This window comes from Hemitrygon akajei, chromosome 4 (assembly GCF_048418815.1).
Source record: "Hemitrygon akajei chromosome 4, sHemAka1.3, whole genome shotgun sequence".
Classification (NCBI taxonomy): Eukaryota; Metazoa; Chordata; class Chondrichthyes; order Myliobatiformes; family Dasyatidae; genus Hemitrygon; species Hemitrygon akajei.
Genome location: NC_133127.1, coordinates 34728599 through 34748798, shown reverse-complemented (window position 1 = coordinate 34748798; position 20200 = coordinate 34728599). Strand labels below are relative to the sequence as shown.

General features: G+C 41.8%; 2 protein-coding genes across 2 annotated transcripts in view; one reads left to right on the top strand and one right to left on the bottom strand.

The window, feature by feature from the left end:
* nelfa (negative elongation factor complex member A) overlaps positions 1 to 6259 on the top strand; it is a 45967-nt gene extending 39708 nt beyond the window's left edge. The window contains exon 11 of the mRNA XM_073042284.1: positions 5301 to 6259. Coding sequence (XP_072898385.1) covers positions 5301 to 5485 — 185 coding nt within the window. The 3' untranslated portion in view covers positions 5486 to 6259. The remainder of the gene's footprint in view (positions 1 to 5300) is intronic.
* A 2455-nt stretch (positions 6260 to 8714) lies between these two features.
* Positions 8715 to 19215, bottom strand: ino80b (INO80 complex subunit B). The gene is made up of 5 exons (XM_073042285.1): positions 19107 to 19215; positions 17764 to 17953; positions 15562 to 15668; positions 14832 to 15004; positions 8715 to 10478 (listed from the first exon to the last, which is right to left on the bottom strand). The coding sequence occupies exons 1-5, from the start codon at positions 19138 to 19140 to the stop codon at positions 10020 to 10022; spliced, it is 963 nt and encodes a 320-aa protein (XP_072898386.1). The 5' UTR covers positions 19141 to 19215; the 3' UTR covers positions 8715 to 10019.
* Positions 19216 to 20200: the final 985 nt, after the last annotated feature.

Genomic DNA, 20200 nt, shown 5'->3' with positions numbered 1-20200 from the left:
AAACCAAACTTGGCCCGTGGCCTTCTATGCCCTAATGATTGAAGTGTTCTTCCGTGGCTATCTCTGTATGATCCACTTAATGAGCACCAGCAAGCATTTACCCTCTAAATTATTTGCATTGCCCCACGTTTAATGGAGAGATCAGATCAGATTCAGTTTATTGTCATTTATAAACCACAAATACAATGCAGTTAAAAAATGAGACAACGTTCTCCGGAATGATATCACGAAAAAGCACAAAACAGACCACACAAGAAAAACCACATAATGTTTGGTAATCCCCAATCCAGAGTCCGGAGAGGCTGCTGCGTATCGATATCACGCTACCGTCTTAGCACGTTCCCCGGAAAGGAACTACAAACCCGTCAGACAAACCTAAAGCTAACAAGACATACACAAAACCACATAGTTACATGTAGTTATAGTTAACATAGTTTCAACAGTGCAGACAATACCATAATTGATAAAAGACTAACTGACAAAGACCACATAATTATAACACATAGTTTCAACAGTGCAAAGCAATACCGTAATCTGATAAAGAGCAGTCCATGGCACGGTTTAAAAGAAAGTCTCAAAGTCCCGACAGCCCATCCATGTATTTATCCAAACTTAAATGTTGCGATCAAGCCTGCATCTACCACTTCCACTGGCAGCTTGTTCCACCCTCTAAATGAAGAAGATCCCCCTCGTGTTCCTCTTCACCTTTCGCCCTTAGCCCATGACCTCTAGCCTTACCAACTTTAGTGGAAAATCGTAGTGAATCCTTATTATCAGAAGGCTAGATTGTGGAGTGGAAATGTGTAGGTTAAGGACCTTTGCTCTGAGAACATTGAGTGTAAGGTATATGCTCTTGCGTGTTAGTGAACAGGATGATTTAGAATTCAGCCACTTGTACGAGGGTTGCCTGCGTACTGCAGCTCAGCTACTGAAGTTGGAGTGACTTTGGACCTGGGTGGCATTTAACAGCTTGCTGGTTTAGGAATTAGTTCAGGAATCATTACTGTCATTACGGGAATGTTATCGTCTTGAAGTATGTCTGTACTGCCGTTGTTAGGATCCCAGCCTCCATGCCATGGTGTACTAAAAAAGTGAAGTAAATTTCTGTTGCTAGGTAAACTTACAATACATCACAGTCTCTCCTGCCTGAGTGAAAAATTTTAGGGAGGTTGGCAGAGGCTATGTATAGTAGCTCGTGCTGTTCCTTGTAAGACCATACGGCAGGAACAGAATTAGGCCATTCAGCCCATCGAGTCTACTCCACCATTCCATCATGGCTGATCCCAAGTCCCATTCAACGCTATACACCTGCCTTCTTGCCATATCCTTTGATGCCCTGACCGATCAGGAAGCTGTCAACTTCCGTCTTAAATATAGGCACAGACTTGGCCTCCACCGCGGTCTGTGTCAGAACATTTCACAGATTCACTACTCTCTGGCTAAAGAAATTCCTCCTTACCTCTGTTCTAAAGATTGCCCCCTCAATTTTGAGGCTGTGGCCTCTAGTTCTGGATACCTCCACCATAGGAAACATCCTCTTCACATCCACTTTAGTGTGAAGTCTTTTCAATGTTCAGTAGGTTCCAATGAGATCCCTCCTCATTCTTCTAAATTCCAGTGAGTACAAGCCCAAAGCTGCCAAATGCTTCTTGTATATTAACCCTTTCATTCCTGGATCATCCTCATGAACCTCCTCTGGATTGTCTCCAATGACAACACATCCTTTCTGAGATGTGGGGCCCTAAAACTGTTGACAAGACTCCAAGTGTGGCCTGGCGTGTGTCTTATAAAGTCTTGGCATTATCTCCTTGCTTTTATATTCTATTCACCTTGAAATAAATGCAAACATTGCATTTGCTTTCTTTACCACAGACTCAATCTGTAAATTAACCTTCTGGGAGTCTTGCATGAGAACTCCTAAGTCCCTCTGCACCTCTAATGTTTTAATTTTCTCCCCATTTAGATAATAGTCTGCACAACTGTTCTTTTTACCAAAATGCATTATTATAAATTTCCTGGCACTGTATTCCATCTGCCACTTTTTTGCCCATTCTTCCAATTTGCTTAAGTACTGCTGCAATCACATTGCTTCCTCAGCACCACCTACCCCACCACCTCTCTATGTATCATCTGTGAACTTTGTCACAAAACCATCAATTCCATTATCCAAATCTTTGACAAAGAAGTGTGAAAAGTAGCGATCCCAATACTGACCCCTGAGGAACACTACTAGTCACTGGCAGCCAACCAGAAAAGGCCCCTTTATTCCCTCTTGCTGCCTCCTGCCTGTCAGCCACTCCTCTATCCATGCTAATATATTTCTTGTAATGCCATAGGATTTTATCTTGTTAAGCAGTGTCATGTGTGACACCTTATCAAATGCCTTCAGAAAATCCAAGTAAATGACATCCACCGCCTCTCCTTTGTCCACCTTGCTTGTGGACAAAGAGTGGAGTGACATTTGCGATCTTCCTTTCCTCGGGGTCCATGCCAGATATCAAATGATTCTTGAACGATCATGACCAATGCATCTGTTATCTCTTCAGCAACCTGTCTCAGGGATGTAGCCCATCTGGTCCAGGAGACTTATCCACCTTAAGACCTTGGAGTTTGCCTAGCACTTTTTCCTTTGTAATAGCAATGGCACTCACTCCTGTTCCCTGACACTCACGGACCTCTGGCACAGTGCTAGTGTCTTCCACAGTGAAGACTGATGCAAAGTACCCATTAAGTTCATCAGCCATTTCTTTGCCCCCATTATTACCTCACCATCATCATTTTCCTGTAGTCCAATATCAACTCTCACCTCCCTTTTATTCTTTATATAACTGGGAAAAAAAGTATCCTGCTTTATATTATTGGCTAGTTTGCCCTCATATTTCATCTTTTCCCTTAAAGCTTTTTTAGTTGTCTTTTGGATTTTAGTTGGATTTTAAAAGCTTCCCAATCATCCAACTTCCCACTCATTTGTGCTACCTTATATGCCCTTTCCTTGGCTTTTACGCAATCCTTAACTTCCTTTGTCAGCTACAGTTGTCTAGCCCTGCCATTTGAGAACAATTTCTTCAGTGGGACATGTCTAACCTGCACCTTGTGAACTATTCCCAGAAACTTCAGCTATCTCTGTTCTGCTGTCATCACTGCCAGCATCCCCCTCCAATCCACCTGGGCAAGCTCCTCTCTCATGCCTCTATAATTCCCTTTATTCCATTGTGATATTGATACATGTAACTTCTCCTTCTCCCTCTCAAATTGCAGTATGAATTCAATCATATTGTGATCACTGCCTCCAAGGGTCCTTTACATTAAGCTCCCTTAATGGATGTTATTGCACAACACCCAATCTAAGATAACCTTTCCCCAAGTAGGCTCAAGCACAAGCTGCTCTAAAAAGCCATCTCATACGCATTCAACAACATGCCTTTCTTGCAACCTGACACCAACCTGATTTTCCCAAACCCCTTGCATATTGAAGTCTTCCATTACAATTATCTGATTATCCTTATTACATGCCTTTTCCAGCTCCCTTTGCAATCTCAACCCCACATCTTGGCTGCTATTTGAAGGCCTATACATGATTCCCATAATGCTTTTTTTACCCTTGCAGTTTCTTAACTCCACCCATAAAGATTCTTTTTGTCACCTCTTTCTGAAGATGTAATTCCATCTCTTACCAACAGAGCCACACCACTGCCTATGCCTTCCTGCCTGTCCTTTCGTACAAAATATATCCTTTGATGTTAAGCTCCCAACTATGGCCTTCTTTCAGCCACAATTCAGTGATGCCCACAATGTAAGACCAACCAATCCCTAATTGCATCACAAGTTTGTCCACCTTTTTCCGAATGCTGTGCACATTTAAATACTGCACCTTCTGTCCTGCATTTGTACCCAATCATTGTCCTGTCCTTTCTTACATTCATATTACACCCATCATCTACTCATAAATCTGCTGGTTCCCATCCCCCTCCCATATGTGTTTAAACCACTCCCAACAGTTTTAGTAAACCTGCCTGCAAGAATATTGGACCCCTTGTATTCAAGTGCAAGCCGTCCCTTTTGTATAGGTCACACCTGCTCCAGAAGAGGTCCCAATTATCCAGAAATCTGAATTCCTGCCCCCTGCTCCAATTCTTCAGGCAGTGACCCTGCTTCTCAGCTTCCTTCCCAACTCCCTGTATTTTTTCAGAACCTCCTCCCTTGTTCTACCAACGTCGATGTAATGCTGTAGTAGGAGTCGTGCATCTGAACTCTACCTGCACTGTATTCTGTGGTTGTATTTATTATCGTAACTAGTCATGTGGGTGAAGACATGGTAAAAGCATAGGGTTTAGTTATGTATTTGTGCTTTGTTCTCAACTGTTTCAATTAGTACTGGGGCTGGCGGCTGTCGTATCTTTTGCTTACGGCTCAATTATGCTTAGCTTACACTTGGGTATGCATAAATTCCATCGCTTCAAGATTGTATGTTTGCTAATTGCTAATAAAGGTCTGAATGCTTATCAATCATTCTTGACTTTTGGAGCAATCGTTACAGGAGTGAGGGCACATTACGCGAGTATAACAAATCCGTAGTGCCGCTACAGCTGTTGAAGTTGTTGTTTGGTGAAGATCATGCCCATTATATCAGAACAGCTCTCGGGCCACTGGTAGGAAGCAGCTTAGAAGGGCCTGGTGTTGATTTTCTGTGTGGAAGATTGGAAAGGATCTCTGCATTTAGAAACAATGCTAGAATCTAGTATATCAGCTTTTTGACTGAAAAGTTCATAAATTACTAGAGTTTGGACATTAAGCTATGTGGTTGATTTTATCTACTAGTTTAACAAACGATCATTTCCTATCTTCAATAAAAACCCACATCCCATTGTCTTCCCCTTCCTCGTGTTATCTTTAGCTACAACTTTGATGTGCTGAGTAACCACCTGGAGGTCTGAATTTGTGTCCAGGATTTGTTTTGCACAATTTTCCCCTTGAAAGTAAACCTACTGTAACTTAAGACAAGCCAGGTGAATGAACTACATTTGACCAAGTTGTACAACACTTTCACATTTGGTATGCCTTATAAATGCTGGTAGCGAACAGGCTTGGACCATCTGATCAAAATGACAGAAGGAAGTTTTAAATTTTGAGAAATAGATGCTTTCACATTATTACACATGAATATTTTCCTTACAGCATTTAAGCAAGATGGATGAAAGGTGGCTATAAAACAAAGTGAAAGTTGAATGGGGCTAATTTTGTTTAATTGCATTGTCTGCTTTTAATTTCCTGTGTGCTTAACTGACATTTTATTCTTACAGAAAACCCATGTCCAGAGCAGGGTGATATCATTCAGATCAAACTGAGTGAACATACAGAAGTTCTACCGAAGGCGGATGGTACAGGCAGCACCACAATGTTGGTGGACACTGTCTTTGAAATGAACTATGCCACAGGGCAATGGACCAGACTGAAGAAGTACAAGCCTATCACAAATGTGTCCTGAGGATTCTACAGAACCAAGAACTTGTGGACCAAATCCAATGTTGTTATCCTGACTACCACTGACCTGAGCTTTGATGATTGTATTTTCAGAAGGTTCAAAACACTTGCAGAAAACACTTGCATTGTGATGCAGAATTTAGAGCCACCCAAGAATGATACGAGACGATAGAAAAGTGCTTTCCTGCATTCAGTGTTTTTTATATCCTGTGGTATAAATGTCTTTTCTCAAAAAAAAAGGTCCAAACTTTCAACAACAGCAGCAGCTCCAGCATGAAACTCCTTGCTTTATGAATAGCGTGTGGAACCTTGTGTTACAGCTGAAAGGAGAACCATGTGGTCCCAACCTTGAGTTGTTTGTCTTGTCATTTTTGGAAATTCCATGGGACAATCATTTAGCAGCCTTGATTTGGTTCACTTTTAGCAGAGGGGTTTGAACTGGAGAGCATTGGAAAGCCAGGCTTCCTGGTATCTGGTGCCTTTGCGAACTCTCATTGTCAGTTTTGTAAATTATTTTGTTGTAAAAGCAGCATGATTTAACAATTTTCTATTTTTTGTACAGTTGTAAAGATTCTAGGTTTCTTGCTCATGTGCTGTCATACAGTGTAAGATGTAAATTAATTTTTTATGGAAACGTAAGTGCAGTCGAAAAAATGCACAGCCATAATAGTTGGTTTTCCTGTGTTTAGGCAGCTGGTTGAACTGTCAGTGCTTAAGGGATGACTGTGCTTTTACTGAGCATACAGTAGTAAGCACAATAAAATTACATTGTAACTGGTGCCTGGATATCATTATTGGCTCTTCATATTTTTTAGCATTTGGTAGTAAATTCAGAATTACATAGCTAACTTGAAGAGTTACTTTCATTGATTGGTATTACATATTGTCAGATAGCCAAAACAATGCAGTTGCTACCCAGGGTGGTGGGGTAGGAAAGTAGAAAGCGCAAGGCAGGTTCAACTGGCTACGCAATGGCAGTAAAGGATTTTTTAAAGCTGCCTCAAGTTGGTCACCTTTTGTATTTGAACCTTAATAGGCAAAAAATTTGCAGTCCAGTAATGTTAGTTCTGTGGGTTTGAGTTTTCCCCATTTTTGGCTGTTATTTAATTTAAAACTGACTGTGAGTTTTTTTTTGCTCCTTCGGCAAATTGACATTTTCCACTATAGCAAGCATAACCTAATCAAATCTGTCTGCACCTCAATGGTCATTAGTATCATGTAGCCAGCACAGTATTTCACATCTTCTATTTGCCTAGATCCACTGTTTATGCTGAGATCCAAATGGATTCTTAGGATTCTATTATGACTTTTAATTCCAAACAAATTTGATGCGGTTTGACAACAGACTTCCTTAAAATGTTTAGAGGGAAAAAAGTATATAAAGGAGGGAGGATAGGAGAGCCATTTGTGACAAGTTGGTGTCACTCTGGTTCTTAGAAAATGGCAAATCAATCTCCACATAAATCTGTATGTGTCATTATACCCTAACGATAAACATTTAAAGAGCAGTTGAAATAAGTGTAAATTCAGGATGTTTTATTTTTAAAAAGTTCTCTGCTTGATTTCAAATAGATCAGAAGACTTTTGTATTCTATCAATCTAGGTGAGGAATATTTTTTAAGACTAGACCAGAGCATCTGCAGGATAATTTGCCATAATTATGAGTATTTGTAACCATTGGCACTTCCTAGCCATTAGCCTATTGTGTTGTAACTACTCATTTTAAATAGATTCAAAACTGATCGTTAGTGGGTGGTTTAATGTTACGTAGGCCTTCTGCCAAACATCACTTTTTTAAAGAAAAGACTGTAGAAAATTGTGCGTTTTGCAATGGAGATGGTCTTGAAATAATTTGGATAAGCTTTTTAAATGTGGTTCATGAATGTGGTTTTATACTTATAGACAGTTCAAGTGGTAATTTTTTTTTAGATAAAATTTCAAATTCCTGACTTGTTTGAATATGAAGTGAGATGTCCCTGCTGGCCTAGGAATTGGAAATAAAATCAAGATTTATAATTGAAGGAAAAATGTTTAAGAATACTGTCAAGTTCAATTTTGCAGGAATTTGAAATTAACATTTCAATATTATCAGTTGCTTTTAATAGCTGTATCACCAAAAGGTCAAAGAGTTTGGCAAGTATAATACTAAAAGATTGTCAATGTTATCTAGCAGAATGTATTTAAGATAAAATTGGTTTTAATAAAGATTGTGAAGGTGGACTATAGTAAAAATTAGATTGTCTACTCCTTAGACTTGGGAGTCCAAATATGGCATATGCCTAAGGAAACAGTAAACAGCAAGATATTAAAACCTTAAACTGAGGATGCTTTAAACCTGAAAATGTTGTTAGAAATTATCAGACCGCGCACCTGTCTAGAGAAAGGTAACATTTTAGGTTGAAGTTTCCAGCTGGGGTTTTGTTTGAAATAACATACCCTCTAAAATCTTTTAACTTAGTGGTATGGGGTACAAGATGATGTATGGGGCACAATTCCACATTGAGGACAGTTACTCTGATCTTAGCAACCCTGGTTCAATATCATCTCTGGAGTTTGCACATTGTGATTGTGCATTTGTCCAGGTTCCCATTTATGGGTTAAAGACCCTTTTATTGGTAGTTTAATTGGCCAATAAATTGCCCTAGTTAGGAGAATTAGGTCGATGATGGGTATTAGATGAACAGCAAAATGCTATTGCCTAGACTTGGACTCGTTAGGTCAAATAGCTATCCGTCATAAAAAAACATACCAGAACAGTGGAGTATAACAGTCAGGATTAGTTTTGTCTACAAAAGACACAACTTGATAAAGGTTTATCAACAGGAATTCAATGCAAAGGCTTGTTATGGATCTCTTTACAGGCAAGGGAAGTGAAGTTTAAAACAAGAGTACAGAAATTAGTAAGGAATTCAGAAATCATTTAATGTGCAAGTTACTACAAGGGAGTTTGAGATTTGATTTGACAAGTGCTTTTGCTCAGCAGGTCTGGTCTGGAAAGTTAAATCATACATGATTGCAGGTTAGCTAGCCAAATGGCTTTGTAGAAGGTAGCAGAGACTTGTTTATCAGATTTGCCAGGATTGGTGCTGGGTCCACCTTTATTATTAACAACTTGGATGAGAAATGTGGTTGGCAAGATTGTGAATGGCAGCAGTGTTAGTGGTTAGCAGACAGTATAAAGTTAACCAAGATTGCTACAGGATCCAGATCAACTGAGGGAAAATGAGCCAAGGAACAGCATATAGAATTTAATTACAACAAGCTTGATGTTGTATTTTGAAGAGTTAACTCAGGTCAGGATTTGCAAAGTAAATGTTCTGTTGAGTTTTGTAGAAGAGACATGGGGATCCAAGTTTCCTTAAGTGGTGGCAGAGGTAGGCATTTGGTATGTTTGTCTTCATTGATCAGGGTATTGAGTACAGGAGTTGGAACATTACAACTGTACAGTATGTTATCAATACCACTCCTAGAATACTGTGCAGTTTTCATAACCATACTAAAGAAGAATGTATTAATCTATTAGGGGTACAGGAAATATTCACAAGAATGACACCAGGACAAGGGGGCTTGAGTCGTAAAGAGGCTGTATAGGCTGGGGCTTTTCCCCTTACCTCCCAGGAACACAGGAGGGGTGAATCATCTTTCACAGGGCAAGGAAATCAAGACTAGAGAGCATAGATTTAAGGTGAAAGGGGAAACTTCCTAAAGGGTGGTGGACATATAAAACAAGCTGCCAACCGAAGTGGTAAAGGCAGGTACAATTTACATTTTAAAGATATTCTGATAAATCTAACTCAGAAAAGTGCCAAATAGGATTTGCTCAGGTAGTCCAACCGGTTGGCATGGATGAGTTGTACTGAAGGGCACAATGGAGTAGTAGACCAACTGGAAAGCTGATTTTAGCAAAAGCTGCATGTCCATAAGCCACAGGGTCTCAACATGAAGTTAAGACCCTAATAAAGGGAACATTGTGTCACATGAAATGGAGCATGGCAGCCATGAGACCACAACTGAAATTAATGCTGAGTGCCAATCTGTCCATTTTGGTCAGCCTAAATCAACTGGTACAAGTGCTGCCCCTCAAGGTTAGATAATTATTTTAATTCAGAATATTCAGAGGAACAACAAATGCTAGTGACAGGTACAAAAAGAAATGGTTGAGGCAAGGGAAAAAGGACTGGATCTGACTCATTTCAAGTCAGAATTCTTGCATTGGGACCCAACATGGGAAATATTTTTCTCAATCAATGCCACTCACTCAGTAACTAGCAGTCAAATGCCTTTGATGCATCAATCCCACCGCTAAGGTGATAAACATCTTTTGACAAAAACCATTATGATCCAAATTGTAATCACAAGAGTTATCAACCAAGGCACCTCACATCTTTCCACCACAGAACCACCTTTTAACTTCCTCCGTTAGCATTCCACTGCTAACTAGCATCATTTTGCTTAAATCAACCAGTCCACAGGTAGCAGCTTTCTGGGGTACGTCCGCCAGTATTACTTTGGAACCAACTCTGGTAGCTCCACTCTCATCAAGCCAAACCTTGAATCATCAAGTTTTTTTTGTAGCACTCAAGGCTACAGAGGGGTAATCCAGTTTTCGAACAACAGTATTTCTTGAAGTTTGGGCAACCCTCAACCCCACAGGTAACTGGTGTTGGTACAGGCATCAAGGGTGCTGGGAGTGGGGCAGGACATCCATGTGGAAAGGACACAGTAATTCCCATGGCACTATTGGAATATCTTATCATTGGAGAATGCATTCCCTTGGTCCTTCTGTCCCGTAACGTTTTCACTTTCGCCTTATTGGTTTTCGTTAGCCGCTCAATTGTTTGGTTCTTGCTGTCCTCTGCTTTCTTGGCAGCCTGCAGACGCCTCTTCCGAGCACGCTCAGCCCGCTTCACCATCATTTCCTCAGTCATCTCCTTCGCCTTGTAGCCCATGGGCAACTCCAGGAGCGGCTGGATTTGCTGCTTGTGTAGCAAGGCGCGCTGCATAAATAAAGAAAATTTATTATACAACTGGAGTTGTTTCTTGCCATTGTTTCAAATCACATCCTCTATCTCAAATTCTTCAAAAACAAGACATGAAACTACACAATTGCAGAAGTACTTTACTTTCAATGTCCCATACAGACGTAGCAAGTGTTAGGGTTAATGTTAGGGTTAATTCGAGACTGCCATTACAGGTCAGGAGTGGCTCACGTAATATTAGGGGACCGGAATGCGAGGGAGGGGGGGAAGCGAAACTGGGGATTCCGCTACACCGAAACTACTAGTGTCACGCGATTCAGTAAACAAAAGAAATGGGTAACTCGTGAGTGTATGGCATTGGGCCAATAAGATGGACACAAGTGCCCGATATTACCTAATATATAGCGGGGAGTTGTGCTGGGGGGAAAAGGGATATAAATAAAAGCAGATTGTAAGGGGAAGTCGGAACGCGCCTTCTCCAGCGACTCCATGGATTCGCTGTGCCAGTTACGCATTCTGCAATAAACCCAAGTTTTGTAATATTCCGGTGTTGGTTGTCTCTCTTCCTAAACGAACACAGGGCAGAATTTCAAGCCCAACATTTGGTGACCCCGACGTGGGGAGGGAGAGACAACACAGGCTGGCGGGTCCGACAGCAGACAACTTGCGGCCACAAGCTCGACTAAGGTCAGGAAGTGCCTGTTATATCGAAGACTTCCACTAGATAGTTAAATTACTGAGTTAGATCTTGTCTGCTGACGGATCCTCACAAACCCCAAATTACCCTGGGAGAGATCATTCCCGGTGCAGAATCGTGACTGGTAAGTACTAACTCTTATCTGTTTTTAGGAAGATCCTCCGCCCGTGGAAAAGTCTTCTGAGTGAGGGTACCCGCCGCCCACGATGGGCATAAAAGTCTCAGGAGTGAGGAGAAAAGTGTCGCGGTACACTGTAGTACACAGGGATACTGACAGCGCCTACCTTAGACTGGTTGTTAAGAGGAGAAATCTCCCACGCGAAGGTCAGGTTTTGAAAGGCGACCGTCCCACATTTGATCCTCTCTGTGTACTAGGGAGCCATGGAGCACTTCAATTTCGAGTTACCAAAACTCAGACATTTGTGTGTTGAGTAACAGAGTATATGAGAGTTTTTAGAAATATGGTAAAATTGATAACTGCGAGTTCAATAATCTAACAGTGAGCAGCCGCAGGGGTCGGACACCATCAAGGTAGGAGTGGAAGTGTTCCTCCGAGGCCCGGGGAAGCTCACCTGGAACGAAAAACGGTGGCATGGTCCATACCCTGTCACCGAGGTCTCCAACAGGGCATTAAAAGGTAAGAAGGGAGGGGGACAATAACTGGCATCATTTTCTCACTGCTCCAGATCCGCAAAAGGAAGCCAAATTAATCTAATTGAAACGATTGACGAAGAGGGCACGGGGAAGGAAACGGGCAAGGATGAGTGGCTGGATGTTGGGGTGGATAAGTATCACCGCTCTCCTGGGACATCTCGTTCAGGGAGCGCCGGACCCCTGTGGGGCCAGAGTGATATTAGACGCCGACCCAAAAAGAGGGATAAAGTTTTTCAATTTGACCTTTGTGATGTGATTGACTGCTGGGGAGGTTCAGAGGCCGGATGGAAAGGATACGAAGTCTACATGTGTCCCTTTGTGGCACTCAGACTAGGGTATCCACCCATCTTTCCCAATAAACGAACGGCGGGAGGGCAGTGGTGTGCCTCCTGGGATGATGTTTGGTGGGGAACGGGGCAGACCAGACAGAAAGCTGACTAAGAGCCTGATAGAACTCCGGGCGTTGGCCAACGAGCTGAAAGAGCAATCTGGGGTAAACAACCCAGTGGTAGATTGGCTGAATAAGACCTTTGGTAAGTGGGGAGCGTTTCTGGGACAGTCGGCTCTAGGACTGTCTATTTCAATTGCTATCTTTATCACATGTGGTTTTTGTTGCATACCCTGTATAAGGTCCCTAGTCATCCGGACTATAGATCGAGCCTTGACTGGAAAGAATGGACCTCCACCGGCGTACCAGGCACCCTTGTTCCCGGTGGAAGGGGAGGACACGGCCCTCCCGAAAGCGGACGCGCTATGGGAGGACATGGACTGAAATGGACCATGGCAAGGGGGGGATTGTGAATTTGTTCTTGAATAAGTTTTCTGAAATGTTGCATGCTACTTGTAAAAATTGCGGATGTTTAGGGAACCCCTACCCATATTTTGTGACCCTAGGTCGGACAAATCAGGATAAGCAAATAGGGAGGACACGCCAAAGAGTGCCGGGGGACGCTCACCTCCCTGCCTGATCCCGGCAGCCGCAGAAAAGCTTGTAAGGGATGTGGCCTCTGGGAGGCCAAGGGAGGGAGTGTTAGGGTTAATGTTAGGGTTAATTCGAGACTGCCATTACAGGTCAGGAGTGGCTCACGTAATATTAGGGGACTGGAATGCGAGGGAGGGGGGGAAGCGAAACTGGGGATTCCGCTACACCGAAACTACTAGTGTCACGCGATTCAGTAAACAAAAGAAACAGGTAACTCGTGAGTGTATGGCATCGGGCCAATAAGATGGACACAAGTGCCCGATATTACCTAATATGTAGCGGGGGGTTGTGCTGGGGGGAAAAGGGATATAAATAAGAGCAGATTGTAAGGGGAAGTCGGAACGCGCCTTCTCCAGCAACTCCGTGGATTCGCTGTGCCAGTTACGAATTCTGCAATAAACCCAAGTTTTGTAATATTCCGGTGTTGGTTGTCTCTCTTCCTAAACGAACACAGGGCAGAATTTCAAGCCCAACACAAGGCTTCAGTTGTTTTTGAAGTATTTAAAATTACTCCATTCTAATTGCTTCCCAATTATTTACTATACATAAATCTGCGCTGCTATGTATGAGAACACCCAGATACCTCTGCACAGATGGTCTCTCCCTTCCACCTACCAAACTGGATAACCTCGCACCTTCACATTTAACTTCATTGGAGAAGGTTAAGTGATTGGACAACATTTTGCAAATTGTATTCCTGTTATAACTTTATTTTCCACTTACCTCTGATGTCCCCTATACCAGGGGTTCATGACCTTTTTTTTAAATGCCATGGACCAACCGATAGCATTAAGCAAGGAGTCCAGATTGGGAACTTCTGCGCTATACTTTCTTCCAAGCACCTTAAAATCATACCCTCTCCTTTCAGCCATATAATGCTTTTAAAAAGCACTTAACATACTCTTCTCTGAACCACAAAGACCTTGACATGCTCCAAATGCAAGTCATTTTGTATTTCTTCCTGGTTCGTTTTACTTTTGATCATTTATTTTTTTTAAAAAATTTGCATTTACTTCTGCAGCCTCTTCAATTTGCAAAGATTTATGCATACAAACTCCAGGCGTCAGTTCCTGCACCTAGGTTCAAATTTTTCTTCAGCCTCACTGAACCTTTCAGATTACATTTTACACTTCATTGCATTATATTTACTCTGCCATGTACCTGAATCTTTCTTATTATCTTCAGTATTTGCTATATTTCTAAGTTAATGCCATCTTCAGATTTGTATTAGGACAACACACAGGCATGATTTCCAACTCTGGAATATCCACTTTGCACTGTGCTGAAAAATGTTCAGCTATTAATTAGTTTTGCTACAACAAGTGTATGGGACATTGGAAAAAAGTTGAATTTCCCCATGGGGATGAATAAAGTATCTATCTATCTATCTACTCTACCATTCATCAATCTTGCATTCAAGCTATCAATACCCCTTTAAGTGAATGGATTTAAATTATTCTCTCATTATGTATTAGCCACCCGATGGTGTAGTGGCACCTGCACCGGACTTTAAGGTGAATTATCCCAGGTTTGAATTGGGCGGGCTCCTTGCACATTTTCCACCTGTGCTGGGTTGAACATCAAGCTAGCAACTCAGCCTGTAAAACAGACCAACACTAAAGGAACAGCAAGGTTGCCGCTCGATATGCCAGTGAGGCAGGAAAGGATGTTATTATATCATTGTGTATTACTTGAAAGTGTACAAACAACCATATTACTTCCAGGCATTATTTGTCTTTATGAAATCCGTGTTGTCATCTATTAGGCCATATTGAAGGTTTTTGATTGCTTACAAACAACAATAAAAAAAATTATGGTTTTAATCAAATGTAACTTGTTGAATGTTCACTGTGCAATTAATGCAGAAATCTCAAACTTTTCCAATATTACAGGTTGAGAATTAAAAATTGATGTGGTGTAAATCTACCAGCAAGTGTTGGAGACCAGAAGCTCACACTGCATCCCTCAATCCACTGAACATGCTGGCCAATCTGCACAATAAAAGGATTTGTTATGAATTATTATTCAGGCCACTCACCTGCCTGGCTGTCAGCAGGGATTCATCAATCTCCTTCTTTAGCTCCCCATTATCATCCAACTCCCCTTTCTCTAATGCATCCAGCCAGCGTTGCTCTTCATCCTGTTCCGGTTCCCGAAGACTTTCTGAATCCATATCTGGAAGAGGAGATGGATCCAAGTTGCTCTCCTCATCTGCAAAGATATTTATAGGGGTCACTTAGTCAACTTCGTTAGTGTAACGTCTTGCAATTCCCGTCCATTTCATATTTGCAAATTAATGGCACATACATTGTTAGTTTAAAAGAAAGGGGTTTGTGGCAAAGGCAATTGTGACTTATCATAAATTAATGGATATTGTCAGAATTGTACAGCAGAGAAATGGTTCCTTTAGCCCACCTTGTCTATGCTAACTGTTTTGCCCACCTACATGAAATTCTCTAATTATAGGCTCGTATTGAGCAAACTATCACTGTGAATACAAGCCTACAGCAACAACTCTACAATGCATGGGGAATACCAACAAAAGGGTCATTTCCACTAAATAATCTTGAATTGAACAATATCAATTTCGATAGATGGTTTTAGACTGCTGACAAAATCAGCACTTAAAAAAAAGAGCAGAAAATACAATCGACAATTATACAAATCCATTAGCAACTCACCATACAGAGCACCTCAGAAGCCTGGCAAAGATTGAAATAGAGAAACAAAATGATTCTTGAGAGATAATTAGGAGGAAGAACACTTACCCAGCCAGGCCCGATACTGGTCCAATGGCACTTCATCTGGTTCATCGTCAACCATCAGAGGAGATGGAGACTGCTTTAGCTCAGAGGCCAAGGAGAAGTGTGGCACACTAACAACAAATCAAAAACAAAAAAATCACAACACGTTACAGACAGGGTTAATCATCTATTATTTAAATCAATAATCATGGACACAAAGAGAGAAAGGAAAAAATGGAGGCAGGTGAGGTAAGCTGTGGGAAGGGTTGAAGACATTTGTTAGAGGGAGATGAGCATGAATGCAAAAGGCTGTCAGTGAATGAGGGGAGAATGGGAACCATTGGGGGAGGTGAATGGTGGAAAAGATGAGTAGACCAGGGAGGCAACGAATTAAATAGGTACTAAGACTTTTTTGCTGCCGTTTTCCTTTTCCCTTCCTTTAGATACAACATGTGACCAGCTTCCAGGCTGTTGCTTCAAGATATCCAACAGCAAAGTCGTTCTTCCATGGGCCAGCTCCAGCCCAAGCTGTCTGCTTCAAGTGCACAAGAGGAGAAAGCTACACACTTGCAGAAATCCAGCACAGCTGACTGACAGAGTCAGGTACAATCCTGGCCCAAGTGAGCGATCTTGCCACAGGGTGCTGTCTCCCCTCCCATAACCCCCACTTTCCTCAGAATGAGCATTTAAATGTGCTGAAGGAACTCAGCAGGACAGGCAGCATCAGTGGAAAGTTGACATTTCGGTAGTGAGTCTTGATGAAGGGTCTCGGCCCAAAACTTAAGACAGTTTACTCTTTTCCGTAGATGCTGCCTGGCCTATTGAGTTCCTCCAGAATTGTGTGTGTTGCTCACATTTCCGGCATCTGTGGATTTTCTCTTGTTTGATTTACATTTATTATCCATTCTGACTGCTTGAATTAGGCACTGCATTGGTGGGCTTTCTGTCTTAAAGTCCACTTGAAATCACTTCACCACAAACAGCGGGTATTCAAAATCAACTGGAGAAATTACGTCACAGATGTTATTAGGGAACCTCAATTTTAGGGCCGTTGTGGTGCCAGCGCACAACCAGATTTAACTTCATAATTCCATTATCCTCACTCACCCCTTCACTGAACTGTTCCCACAACCTATGGACTCACTTTCAAGGACTCTTCAGCCCACGCTCTCAATATCTGTTGGTTTTTAATGTATCTATGCATTTGCACAGTTTGTCTTTTGCACATTTGTTGTTTGTTGGGGTGTGGTCATTCATCAATTCTACTGTATTTACTGTGAATGCCTGTAAGAAAATGAATCCTAGAGTTGTATATAGTGATATATATGTACTTTGATAATAAATTTAGATTTTGAATTAACAAAGAACAGTCCAGGTCCACAATGTAGTGCCAACCTTTTAACCTACTCCACGATCAACGTGCCCGTCTCTCCTACACAGCTCCATTTTCCTGTCGCCCATGTCTCTGAAATGTTCCTAAGGTGTCAGCCTTTACAACTAACACCAGTAGTATGTTCCAGACACCTACCACTCTGTAAAAACCTACCTCTACATCTCCTCCTAAACCTTCCTCCACTCATCTGAAAAGGATGTATTAGCCTTTTTTTTCTGATTTATTTCAGGAAAAGGAATTGACTGTCCATTCTATCTACACCTCTTATCGTCACATGTAACCCCTCATCTCCAAGAGAAAAGCCATAGCTCACTCACATGACGTGTATTAAGAATTAACTGACTAGACCCCTTCCACTGCTTGACTGGCAGAATTTTACATCAACCACCCAGAAGCAGCAAAATGACATTATAGCAGACCCAAGCAATAAAGTACACATTGTAGTTCAGAATATAGTTTGAATAATGAAGGGCAAGCGTATTTTCCTCTGTTACAAGAGCAATACAGAACTATTCCATAACCAACATGAAAATTCAAGGTTCAGATTTATCACATGCACATTGAAACACAAATGTTGTTTACATTAAAACCAAGGATGTGCTGGGGGCAGCTCACAAGTGTTGCCACACATTCCAGCACCAACACCGCATGCTCACCATAACAACACAGAGCACAAGAAGTGACAATATAACCGCAGCAAGATAACACGTCTCTCCTTCCCGCCCACCCACCCACATATACAGTCCTCTGACCCCAGGCTTGGCCATCTTCAGCCTCCAGAGCTGAAAGCTAATCTTTTCAAGACATGTCACTCAAGGCAGAAGCTATGTTACCTCTTTGTGCCCATGGTCTGCCCACCAAGTTTTATTTTGAGCTTCAGCTGGGGTTTCCCGGTGCCAGAGTCAGATTCCAGAGTCTCAGAGGAGAAGCCCAGACCCACATCAGCTTGATGATGCTTCTTTTTGTGTTTCTTGTGCTTCTTGTGTTTTTTCTTGTGAGACCCATGACCACCAGCTTCACCTTCTGTGAAATACCAAAGAAAACATGTTGTCAGGGCCACTGACCACAGAACCCTCAGCCAGAGGCAAGGTCACAGCCAATAATGAAAAATATATACAGAACAACTAAGCTGAGTTAATTTCAAAATGTTTAATTTTATGACTACAAACTGTCTTTGAGTTTTTACAGTTAATTAACTGGTAGCTTGTTGCAATTTGAGATGTGTGTCAAGTGCTCATAGATCCTGCTTCCATCTGTACTGGATATTGGGGGGGGGGGGAATATATATATACACACACACAAATCACTTGTCACTTTTAACAACACTCTCTGACATATGGCAAGTGTCCATACTTCCACAATACTTGCTACAAAGTTTAAGGCTCTAAAGTTAAAATACAATAGTATATTGTTCAAAGCACTATATGAAGCATGCCTTTTTATTAACTTTTCTAAACTTTTTTAAAAAAAAGATGCTGACACTTTTTGAGAGAGCTTTTTTTTTAAGAATGAAGCGTAAGGAGTTGAAATAATAATTAACTGTGACAGTGGAAAAGTGTGGAGAGGATGAGTGGTCCAAAAACAATCGTGTAAAGGCAGAAGAGATTTAGTTTGATTTGGCATCATGTTTGGTACAGACATCGTGGACCAAAGGGCCTGTTCCTGTGCTTTAGATAGATAGATAGATAGATAGATAGATAGATACTTTATTCATCCCCATGGGGAAATTCAACTTTTTTCCTGCTCTAAGTTGTTCCCAAGGCAAACAGTTTCAGTGCATCCAACACCACGAACACTGCATTGATTCCTGAGTGGGGCACTTTCCAAGAGGGATTCTCAGCGTCGGATTATCAGGGACTAAATGCCTTAAACTGAGACGATGAGAAGGAACTGTTCCCACTCTCACCCTTGTATCCTTGCCCAGCAACTGCGGACCCAGGATGGAAACGGCAGCTTGGACTCATTAGCCCCAGAATTGCAGCCCCCGGCCTCGGGAGTGGGGGAAGTGATCCCGCGCCTGAATTCCGGGAGAAACAACAAACGGTCCTGACCCAAGCCGCAGGCTTCGCTCCTCATCCAGCAGACAGGTAACCGGGAGCCACGGCCCACACTACCCTCCCTGGAGAAGTAACCCTGAGCCCGACCCAGGCCCTCCATCCGAGCCCCTCTCCCTGACCTCTCTCCACCATCACTTCTTTCTTCTTCCCCATCTTCACCAGTCGCTCAATTGCTGAAAACGTAAACGGGCCAGCTAAGAGAAGCAGGTCCCTTCCGGAGTCACGGAAAACAACATCCGGCATGCAGCCGGAGCTGTGACGAAAGTTCCTACTCTTCCTCCTCTACCGTCTGCGGGATAGAGTTCTGCACGAAGGGAACCCAGCATCAGGGGATAATTATAAAACACATAATAATATGCAAGATTATTATACGAATTCAAACCAATAAGAATAAACGCGTGGAAAAACTACAAATGTAAATTTAAAACAAACAGAAAACGCTGGAAATATTCAGTAGGTCAGGCAGCATTTGTGAGGAAGTGAGAACCTTGTTCGGAATTAACGGGTAATTAGTGAGGTACTGCAGGATCGGCGTTTGGGTCCAATGCTGTTCACAAAACTTTCACTTATCTGGCTCTCCGTGCACTGGCTTTAAACTATAGAACTAGAACTCTGATTAAAACACATCTAATAATGTTTTTCCATAATTGCAGGTAAAAATATATCTTACTTCTGCACCAGAAGGCAACAAGTTAGTCCTGACTAACATTCAGTACAATGCTAAAGATTCTCCCTCTTGGGGCGTAAATAACAATTGAAACAAGCGAACATTTTTTGACTTTGAGCATCTGATTCCAATGACACTGTTGTTGGATCCTAGTTCCGAGTGCCCAACACAAGCAAAGCCTAACATGAACATTTTTCAGTGGCTTATTTTCACCAGGAGCTAAATTACAATATCCTAGCAAGTGTTACCATCTTTGATAATGTGTCATAGAAAATGACACTAGTTATTCCTTAGCTACCAGTTGAAATCCCTTCAGACTCATTACAGCAATTTGCTGATTTGAGTTTATTTCAAAGCTGGGCATTGAGACGGCTGCCTTGATATATTAAGAGCTACATTGCAACAGGTAGCAAAGTAATATCAGCAGCATTATTTCCCTTGGTACAACTTGCTGCTTGTGCACCTGACTTCTTTAAACAGCTCTTATTAAAACTTAAATGATTGCACACTACATAGTCAAAAATGGTTCTGTCAACAAATTCACTT

Coding starts and splice junctions, on each gene's coding strand:
- ino80b (XM_073042285.1), bottom strand. CDS start 19,140: ATGGGGAAGAAGAAAGAAGTGATGGTGGAGAGAG. Junction 15,669..17,763: donor CAGACCATGGGCACAAAGAG/GTAACATAGCTT, acceptor ATTTGTTGTTAG/TGTGCCACACTTCTCCTTGG. Junction 15,005..15,561: donor CCAGTATCGGGCCTGGCTGG/GTAAGTGTTCTT, acceptor ATATCTTTGCAG/ATGAGGAGAGCAACTTGGAT.